Source organism: Diospyros lotus, chromosome 2, assembly GCF_014633365.1.
Source record: "Diospyros lotus cultivar Yz01 chromosome 2, ASM1463336v1, whole genome shotgun sequence".
Taxonomy (NCBI): Eukaryota; Viridiplantae; Streptophyta; class Magnoliopsida; order Ericales; family Ebenaceae; genus Diospyros; species Diospyros lotus.
Genome location: NC_068339.1, coordinates 17,021,543 through 17,032,545, shown reverse-complemented (window position 1 = coordinate 17,032,545; position 11,003 = coordinate 17,021,543). Strand labels below are relative to the sequence as shown.

At 30.6% G+C, this 11,003-nt stretch overlaps 1 protein-coding gene across 3 annotated transcripts; it reads right to left on the bottom strand.

The window, feature by feature from the left end:
• Positions 1–1,433: 1,433 nt before the first annotated feature.
• Positions 1,434–7,920, bottom strand: LOC127793728 (beta-glucosidase 12-like). 3 transcript variants are annotated; one of them, XM_052324419.1, is made up of 13 exons: positions 7,732–7,920; positions 7,215–7,278; positions 5,895–5,953; positions 5,117–5,192; positions 4,806–4,883; positions 4,622–4,709; positions 3,128–3,383; positions 2,931–3,046; positions 2,618–2,838; positions 2,431–2,462; positions 2,226–2,322; positions 2,005–2,107; positions 1,434–1,827 (listed from the first exon to the last, which is right to left on the bottom strand). In XM_052324419.1, exons 1-13 carry the CDS (start codon positions 7,879–7,881, stop codon positions 1,659–1,661), a joined length of 1,509 nt encoding a protein of 502 aa, XP_052180379.1. In that variant the 5' UTR covers positions 7,882–7,920; the 3' UTR covers positions 1,434–1,658. The 3 variants fall into 3 exon arrangements, with proteins under 3 accessions (XP_052180379.1, XP_052180380.1, XP_052180381.1); XM_052324420.1 differs by having other exon boundaries at positions 1,435–1,827; positions 7,151–7,278; positions 7,732–7,880; XM_052324421.1 differs by having other exon boundaries at positions 1,435–1,827; positions 7,141–7,278; positions 7,732–7,816.
• Between the last annotated feature and the right edge of the window lie 3,083 nt (positions 7,921–11,003).

The following is an 11,003-nucleotide window of genomic DNA, read 5'->3' as shown; positions in this document are numbered from 1 at the left end:
ATTAGATAAATTGATTTAAATTTGATTAATTCAAAATAATTTGATTAAAAGATAATATGATCAGATAACTTGATTTAAATTTAATTAAGTCAAAATAGTTAAAAGATAATCTGATCAGATAAAGATGGAGATTTAAAAAAAGAATCAGACACTATGTTTTGAAAATGCCCAACAAAACTATGTACAAGGACTCAATAATGGACCTTTAATGAAACACCATGAAGACAATTCATGGATCCTTTGGGAGAGTCATATTGGTATGCGGTTTTAGTGAGAAGCCAGCTAGGGTTTGTGCATGATAATGCCAAGGATCAGCCTTTACATTTATGTTGCTTCTTTCATTACTTGGTTATTTGGTTCAGGTTGTTTGTCTTAGGTGCCTTTTATGATCTGGGGCCAATTGTGCTCTTTGGGGTATCAGCCTAAGCATAGCTCAATGCAAGTCCCCTTGCGATCGTGACTTAACAATATGCCTCAGATTTCACTTCCTATTCGAATATCACACAAGTTATCTTCTAGTCAAGTGTTGTTCGTGTGTTGTTTTTTGACTCTAGTGTTGTTATGGAGCTTTTTGGCCTTTTAGCTATTAATAAAATTTCACCTTTCTATAAAAAAAAAAAAAGTGATCTACTAGTCCAGTGTTTTTATCTTAGGTTTTGAGTCATTGGGTGTGTTTATTGTTTGATGCTTAGCTAGTTTCATATTCTTTGATGTTATAGGTCAGATGTAATTATATGTTCTTTGATGTTACATATCAGAAATTATAGGTCAGAATTATTCTCAATGCATGTCCACCCCTTCATGGTGGTAGGCCTAATCGCAATTCGGTTCAGAACGTGAATTGTACTGGAACTGTTCTCCTAAAAACAAATCGAAAGTGTCTTTTCAGTTTCAGTTCAAAAACCAAAACTTGAACCAAAAACTTATGGCTCAATTTCAAATCCTAAAAATAAGGAATTAGAACGTGTACTGGAATCGTAACCGGAACCAATTCAAACCGTTAAAAAAATTAAATAAATATAAAATATATAATACAATGTACAATAACTTATATTTTCAAAAATAATTTTGATTAAGATAAGAGAGTTACAAATTCAATTGATAAGTGAACTACATGACTTTGATTCATTTAAATCCCAAAATGATACATAGGTAACTTAATTTATATAAATTAATTCCAATTTTTTTTTATTAAATCGGTTCGAATTAGAACACAGACAATTGAGAACCAGAACTGAATTGTTAGGAAATCAGAATCGGGACTATCTATAGACAATTCGATTTTGATTCCACCAAAAAGTGAAATTGAAACCGCTAATTTCGGAACCATGGTCAGGCTTACATAGTGGTCTCTCTATGATTTTCATCTACTTTCATGTAATTGGACTCAAGCAAAAGAAAAAATGACTAAATTCAATTAAGGCCAATTTATCATCTAATAAAAAAGATTATTTTTTGACCATGAAAAATAACATTATGTAATACACGAGAAGGAGAAATATAGCTAAGAACATTACATTTTGAAAATTTATTAATACAACTGGACATAATTATGAAGATCTTCAGTAGTTGATCCTCAATTTATTACAACATAATAAGATTAACTCAAGACACCATAAAAGCTAAATGAAAGCACTCCATGTCTTCCAATTCTCCAACTAATGAAGTAGGAATTTCTTGTACCAAATAGCCGAGTCTTTGGGGTATCTTTTTTGTCCATTGTTATAATCTACATATGTGAGACCATATCTAAGGTTAAAGCCAGAACTCCACTCCCAGCAATCAAGAAGAGACCAAGCCATGAAGCCCTTCACATCAACGCCCTCCCTACACACATAATGAAAATGAAATGTAATCTTAGTGGAATAGGATGATGCTCAAGTGTATGAATTCATAAAATTTCAAACAAGAAAAAAGAAAATTACTACGTCAAGAGAACTTGTTCAACTAAAATGCTCTAACAATAATGATCTACTAGAGGTTTGTATAGGATTTGTAACTTACTTAATAGCTTCGTTAAGGGCCAAAAGATGGGTACGATAGTACTCTATCCTCTCTGGATCATTGATGCCTTGTTGAACTGTTTCATTATTGTAATTACCCACCCCTAAAAATAATGAAAATCAACAATAAATAAGGTTGTTTCAAAAGGTGGATGTCAGCAAGCGATATTTTTTAGTTAAGATGTCAACAAGTGATATGAGCTAGATAATCAATTTCCTTACCATTCTCAGTGATGTACATTCTTGGATTTTTGTAGTTCTCCTTGGTGTAAACTAATACCTTTCTAAGTCCATCTGGAACGTTGTATCCATTTCCAAGCTGTAAATCATTTGTCAAAAGTTGAGTTCCAAAACATACACCATTGTGTTCATTATGGAAAGTAAACTGATAGATAAGATGTCTTAATTAATTAGAATGTACACATACCGGTTTACCAATTGGCTTTCCGTTCTTCTCGCCTGGAAATTAAGATAAGCACAAATTAATTAGAAAGTTCTTAATTAATACGTTGAGATCAATTCATAATTCATTCCGTAAGTGACATCATTTGCTAGTATTTTACAATTTGTAATGAATATTACAATAAAATATTTCTAAAAAGAAATATACTTACTTGTAACATTAGCATAACTATCTGTTGAAAAGCTCAGATGAGCAGGCTTATTGCTAAAAGGCACATGGCTTGCATAGTTTGAGCTATAGTAATTAAGTGCAATGAAGTCATAAGAACCCTTCAGCAACATAGCCTCGGAAGAAGTAAACTTTGGTAACCTTTGTCGCACGAGAGCTTTCATAGATCGTGGGTAGTCTCCATAAACCAATGGATGAATAAACCTGTCAATGATAAGACTTCTTTTATTACAAATGCCCAATTGTATCCCTAAACTAAAGATTATGTTTAGCCATTTGAAATGTATTCAACTCACCATCCATACATAAAGTCAAGTGCACGGCCGGCTGCTTTTTGGTCTAAGGCCTTTATGGTGTAAGGATACATCCAACCAGAGACCAAAGTTATTCCTATTTCTCCTTTTTGAGATGCCTGTAAGTATTCTCAATCATAAGTCAAGATCTAACGATGTACTTTTGTGAACTTAAGATAATAGAAATGATAAAATCTCACTTGGTATTTTTCCTTGTACACTTTGGCAGCTTTTGCATGAGCAATAAGCATATTGTGTGCAGCTATGTAAGGTTCGGTGGCAGAATTCCCAGCTGGACAACTATTATTCCTCCATGCTGAGCATCGTCCGGGTGCCATTGCACCCACATCATAGCCGGTAAAGATATAAACATATGGCTCATTAAAGGTTATCCAATGCTTCACTCTATCACCAAATGTCTTGAAGCAAAACTCTGCATAGGCCTCAAAATCCTCCCTGCCCATGTGTCAATTTTTTTAATGTAAATGTGTCTAGTTTTCACCATGATGAGTTGTTGAAAAATCTATACATAATTAAAATTTCTATGCTCATGTTAGATGTATTATGATAATGAATGGTAAGATGCAATTAATGAATGCTCATGTTAAATGTATTCTGATAATGAATAGTACGTAATTGAATGAAATAAAAAAATTGATGCATACAATAACCATCCATTCTCTTAAAACACCTCATTTTCTCTCTTGATCTAGTAGAAGATGAATGAATATGACAATTGGCCCAAATTAATGTGCTTTTATCTCATCATTAGTTCAAAAATAATATTCTATAGCATGCTTAATTTATTTAGTGATTGAAGTAGAGAAGTAGAAACTGCTTCAGATTGCATTAAATAGAAGTTGAGATAATCTCATTTAATTATGCTTACACAAGAGTGTATAATTGTTATTTATTGTTATATCCATTTCTATTAATCTCTCAATTAACATCTTTATATTTTACTTCACCTTTAATTCTGTACTCTCTCAAACAATATAAAAAGTATTTTACATACCATTTCTAGGGGTGAGTAAGAGTTCGAGTAAATCGAACTAATCAAACCAATTCCACAAGTTCGATCAGTTCGATTTGATTTTTCACCAATAGCTGTTCAATTATGTTATTTCTCTCAAAATTTTTGATTATTTAGTTCGGTTCATTTATTAGCTTCGGTTTTATTTCTCCTGAGAATTTTGGTTATTCGATTTGGTTTTTTTGGTATTACTGATTGAAAAATCAAACCAAACCAACAACCTAACCCTCTTTTATTAGGTTTGGTTCAGTTATTAGGTTCAGTTCCGTTTTTTAGTAAGAATTTCAGTTCATTTACAACAACTCAAAATTCAGTTAGATCGATTTCGGTTATTTTGATTAGTTTAGATGACTCGGTCAATTCTGTTCAATTATATGCCTTGGTTCGATTCAGTTCAATTAATAATTTTCTGACAATTTAATTCGATTATAACCAATTCCACACCTTAACCATTTCACTCATTTTATTTCAGTTTATTCAATTACTAGCTCTCCCCCAAACAAAGCATGTGAAGGTAATTTGAAGGCCTTCCATGCTAAAACAATCATTATACTTGACATTGGTAACTTTATATTCAAATATATTTTAGTTTATGGATAGTCAATAAGTGAGAAAATATTATATATATATATCTATCTCGAATAGAAAAATATATACTTACCCAATTTTGGGGCTCAAAAAGCCCTCATATTCTTTCTCTAGAGCTAGGGGGAGGTCAAAATGAGAAAGTGTGACAAATGGTTGTATACCTTCATGTTTAGACCAAGGAAAATACGAAGTCATAGTTAGTTTAAGTAATTTTATTAACTAAAATCAAAGAGAAAAGAGAAAGAGATATAGCAAACCATCTGCTATAAGATTATTGATAAGTCTGTTATAGAAATCAACCCCTTTCTGATTCACTCCTCCTCTCACTCTTCCACCTGAACCACAATTTATTTAAATTAATAAGAAGGGAAGATTAAGTGTAAAGATGAAATGAAATGGAAGGAAAGTAGTTAAAATTGCATGACAAATTTTATATCAAAACACATATTTAAATTAGGAGAATTAGAGAGTGAGTCAAGAGATGGGTCCACAAAATTATTTTACAAGTGATAATTATCTTTTTTTTTGTATGCTCAACAAATATAACAAAGTGTAAATTAATACTTACTAGGTAATACTCTCGCCCAAGAAATAGAAAATCGAAAGACATTCATGCCAATGTATTTCATCAGTTTTATGTCCTCCTGACAAATTTTTTATTTGTTAGTTACAATATATTCAACACGAGAGGATATCTACTTGATGAAAATATAAGAATCTTCGTATTCCAAACAAATAAAAGAGCATAGTTACGGATTAATAATAGAACCATATTACTTGTACACCATGAATTATATTTTTAGCTACACATAAACACAAATAATTAAAATACCCCTTGTAGCTTACGGTCTCGTCTCATTGTTTTGGATAAGAGATATTTTAGTCATACGCCTCACCACTTCACGTTGCCTTGTCACCTTATCTTACCAGTATAAGTAAGAAGTATTTTAAATATTTTAACTATATTGTCTATTTTAAAATGTAATTCATGATGAACTAATAGTATTTTTTAAATGATATTTATAATTTATTAGGGCCCGTACATACATATGCGTACAGTTCACCACATGTGGGTCCAACCTATGTGATCTTTTAGAAGACTTTGTCACACAAGTAAAATAAATATATTATAGCAAAATGTATTTTTTACATAAAATTCTATTACAATATTAATCTTCTCATTTGGTAAATAGTCAGCCATCTTTAGTATATAGTTTTTCATTTAGCTCTATAAAAAAAATTAAGCATTTTCATCAATTTTTTTATAAATTGTTCATATTCATTGACAATTTTGTCAATTCATATATACGGATAGCTACAAGATAAATGAATATTATTTATCATACCATATAACGACGATAAAAATCATCCGCCACGTCCGCATTGCTGCCATCCGCTATTTTAACTGCCACGTATACATATCATAATATACAACGTTACAAAGTGAAATATCACCAATCTAATTAACCCTTCAAACAATAAATTAAATTTTTATTTTTATTAGCATTATAGAATATTTTTACCCAATTCATGTTTGAATTTGTTTTTAATCTTTCAAGTCACAAGAAAGCAAATAGTGGCATGACATCTTAATTTAATGTAAAGTAGATATTCAATTCATTTTTAAAATATAAATTAAAAACTAAAATTTATATAGTCAGTGTCACCTAACAACAAGAATAAGGCTTTGTGATGATAATAATGGCTATATATCAAAAAAAAAAATTGGAATTTAAAAGAGGATTAATTCAAACTTGTCCCGAGTAAGCTCACTAGGGGGCCTTCAAAAGTTTTTTTCAACAGTGAGCTTCACTAATAAAAAAAAATAAAAAGCCAAAAATAAGAGCGGAAGAGTTTTACATGTATATTTAATATAATTTATTAATTTAAAAAAATTAAAAATACCAAAAATATGCAATACAAACAAATACCTTATAAAACTACTTAAAGTCGCAAACTGCTCATGCACTATTCTTAGGAGAGACATATAAGAAAATATATCAATAAAGCAAATAGTTAAAATTATTTTAATACATATGAGAATATTAATAAATAAGGCATATTAAAAGATAATCTTACCAACATTCCTTGATTAAGGCAACCTCCATATATCTTATCAAGATATTATTAATATATCTTTAATCAACATTCTAAATAAGAATATAAAACATATTAATAAACCTAAGAAAATATATTATAAGAGGACATTAAAATTTTGACATAAATCCAGTTATCATCAAAATATCCATAACATAAAACTCAACAGACTTCACACAACTTGCTTGCAAAAATACATTTAATTACATACAATTTTTCACATCTCACAATCACAAAACACAAACCTCCTTGAAGAAATATGGCCAAACACTCTTTAGCTTCAAGAAAGAAATCATTTTTTCTTTTGCTTTCGTTAATATAGCACAAATGATCATTCAACAAGCTTAGCCTTTTTTTTTTTAAAGTACAAACTTCATTACTTTATACATTCAATATGCTAACACGTGCAATGAAGCTCAATAATAGTTTTAAAAATATTATTTTAATATAAACTTAATGCTACACAATATACTTGAATGTAAGATAATGAATAACCATAGCATACACCACTGAAGCCCCGGGGGGGGGGTGTTGGGCTTTGGAGAGAGAGAGAGAGAGAAGGGAGAGACATGAGAAATCCCGAACAAAATCATCCCATATAGTTTTGCCTCGCGAGCTTGGAGCACCTTCATACTGAAACACAAACACGGGTATATATTGTTACGAAATTTGGATTGGATATAAACTATAATTAAATTATCAACTACTTAATGAATACAAAATTTAATATAAAAAAATATAAATTAAAAAAATTATGAATAGAAAAAATAAAATATTACTAAGTAATTATTACTATAACAAAAGTAATATTATCACATTAATTTTAGTAACTTTAACACTTATTTATACAAAAAAATATATTCTGATCAGAATTCATCTGAATGAACTAAATTTAACTTAAAATCAAATTTAACAATATTTTAATCACAATCAAATTGAAAGTTATAATCAAAGTCAAATTAAGAAATTCAGTATAAATTAAAAATTTTAACCATGATTATCACGTATATATATTAACAAATTAATAAGGGGGCGAACCATAAGCATGTATCTAATATCAGCAAGAAAATGAATGCAACTTCTTACTTGATAAGCAGATGATGATGCACCAAAAAGAAAACCTTTTGGAAAACTGGTGCGGTTGAATTTGTCGGGGACAAAGCTAGCAGATGCGAGGAGCTCGGAAGTGGCAAGTACGAGTAAGCCTAGCAGAAGCCAACTACTGTGGTTCGCCATTGTTGAACTCGCGGTTTGAAGTACTTGCCCCTGCAATAGCCCCCCCTTTAAATTGAATGATTTGGTAAGGGCGATGCACGTGAAACTATGGATGACTTTTCTTAATTTTTCACTCATCAACATCGTTGGGTTGATGTCAATTCTCTTCGCCACGTGAATTATTTTTTAGTTTCCTCACGCTTACATGGGGACATGTATGTGTATGAAGAAACACGCATGCATGTCTTGGTATCTTTCTTTAAAAATCTCGAATGGAATTTGGCCCATCTCTACGATTTTTGTTTGTTTGTAATTATGAGTCATGGAACATACACCTTTAATATATATATATATATATATAATTTTAATCTAATTTATTCATACTTAAGTAATGTTAACGTGACCTAATGATGTTATGGGTCCATTCCATTAATTTTTTTTAACCCAGCAATTTGAATGGAATTTGGCACGTCTCTATTATTTTTGTTTGTTTGTAATTATGAGCTAACCTCAGTGCCAGAGCCACACACAGCTAGTTGTCCATCCTGAATTTTTAGATAATATTATTATACAATTTAATATTTTTTATTTTTTCTGAATATCCACGGAACCCACCCTCCACTCTGAATATTTTTTATTAATATATATATATATATATGTGTGTGTGTGTGTGTGTGTGTGTGTGTGTGTGTGTGTTTTGATTGTTAAGGCAGCTGGATGGAAACAGGATGGAGCTTTCTTGCTATTTGGACGACTGATTAAAAGTCAGGTTCGATATTTGCAAAGTCATTCAAGGTTTTGTTTGTGTAGTTAATTTGGATGAATGGCCATGTGTGGATTAGCTTCATAATGAAGTTGATTATCAAAAAATTTGACTTCAAAACCATAAAATCTTGGTCCACAAGTTATGAACGCAAGTTGTAAGAAATACAGTACTATTGAAGAGTGGATAGTCTCCCTGTAGTAGGGTTCTTTCCAGAGTGGAGGGTGTCCTTGTCGTTGGTCTTCGATCAATCATTCACCATTGTCATTTTTAGATCTAACTCTATTCAAGTCTTCCCTACTTCTCCCCATAATATATATATATATATATATTTGACATATATTTTTAAATTCTACTTTAAATATAAGAAAAACCTCAACCCCATAATAATAATAATAATAATAATAATAATAATAATAATAATAAATCTTACCCACCTCCAAAATCTTACCCTAAATTTGGGGTGGTGAATAGTGTTATCTCATATTTGGGGTAGCACTACTCACTTACCTCAAATTTGAGATAATGTATTTATCTCCATTTTGTCTTTCCATATTAAGTATAACAAATTTTAATTTTTTAGTATTTTTTTTATATTTTAATATCTTTTTATTTACTTATTATTAGTATTAATAATATTTAAATAATATTAATAAATTATAATAAAAAATAATAATTATTAAATAAATTAAATTAAAAATTACTAAATAAAAATTACAGACACAATAATTAGAAATGAGTCGAATGAACGCTATAACATCATAAATTTTAAAAATTAAAGTAATATGTAATAATTCTTATTCTATTTTTACATTATATGTAATAATTTTTTTAATTTTATCACATTGAATGTAATGTTTTGCTAATTGAGATGTTTTTATAAAAAAATATAATTAATAATGAATTTTTTTTATTAATTACATAATTTTTAGATAAAAATTTAAGTTGACATATGATAAGCAAGTAAATAATTTTTAAAATAAAATAAATATTCATAATAACAAAAAGAATACTATTTGGATTGGAGAAAATTTTATCCTTACCCCAAATCTAGGGGAAAAGGTTGAACATGCTGTTGATAAGCACCTATCCACGCAACATGAGAGTTAAAATGAAATTAAGTGGACACATGTCATGATGAATAAAAAAATCAGCTTTTGTTTTGACAATAGGCATTGCTGAGTTGTTGTTGCAAGTGGCCTCTCCCACCACCACCACCCCCACCACCCCTTTAAATAGAAATTTCTGGTGTCGATGCAAGCGAAACCTATGGATTACTTTTTCTTTATTTTATTTTATTCATCAAGATCCTTGGTTTTGAAGTGTTATTATATAGTATTCGACCAGCAGTACATGTGATCTGGACTTTTGTTTTTTTATTGAACGCATCGTCCTCGTTGTTCTCTTTTTAATTTTTTTTTAATGGTTTCGCTCTTTTGAAACCACTCGCAAAATCTCTTAACATTTTGTTTTTCAATAATTAAATCAGTCTCATCCCTTCCAAACGTAACAATTTTGTTAAAGCAAGCTGGCCACAGAAGGTTTTGTTTATCTCTATATATTATTATATAACTAATAAGCACATTTTTATGTTGTAAAATCATGTCAATAAACTAAAGTTTTAAAGTATCTCTTATATTTAAAATAAAAATAAAACTTAGTTTATCTTTTATATTGTTGATGGCAATAATGACCTCTAGACATCATGTGTGCTATTCTATGAAGCACGAAAATTGCGCGGAAATGTCATTTCGATGTTTTCGAACCGTTTCCTAATTCGAAAATGACAAAGACGTCTTGAAACAGTTTTCGGGCTATTTCTGTAAGTAGCAAAATGTTTCAGGGTCATTTTGTAATTTACAAAAAAATGTGAAAAATGTGTTTTTCGATGGAAACGTGTTTTTAACAACCGCGGTGAAGCAATCACCTGCAGCAAGGAAGATGAGGGTCGCCACTCACTAGATCTGCAACTCAGGCCATCGAGAGGCTAGGCGGCAACCAGATCAAAGGATGTAGTGACGAAAGAGGTGAGGCGACAGTCGATTGCGAGAGATATGAGGCGACGGTCGACTGCGAAGGCGAGATAGGTCGGTGGTGAGAGGCAAGGCGACAGCCAGAGCGAGGAGTCGATGCGTCAATGGTTAGCAATTGGCAATGAGCGACAAGATAGGTTGGCGGATGCAACAACAGTCAATGGTTGGCAACGAACAGCGAGGTGACAAGATAGGTCAGTAACAACAATGCTGCTCCAAACCTTTAACTTCAACAAACGGGTTGCAAATTTACAATTAGGGTTTGCAACTTATAATAATATTTATTTTATATAAATTATAAACTAATTTTGCATACACTCCTATTTATTTTATTCTAACACTTATAT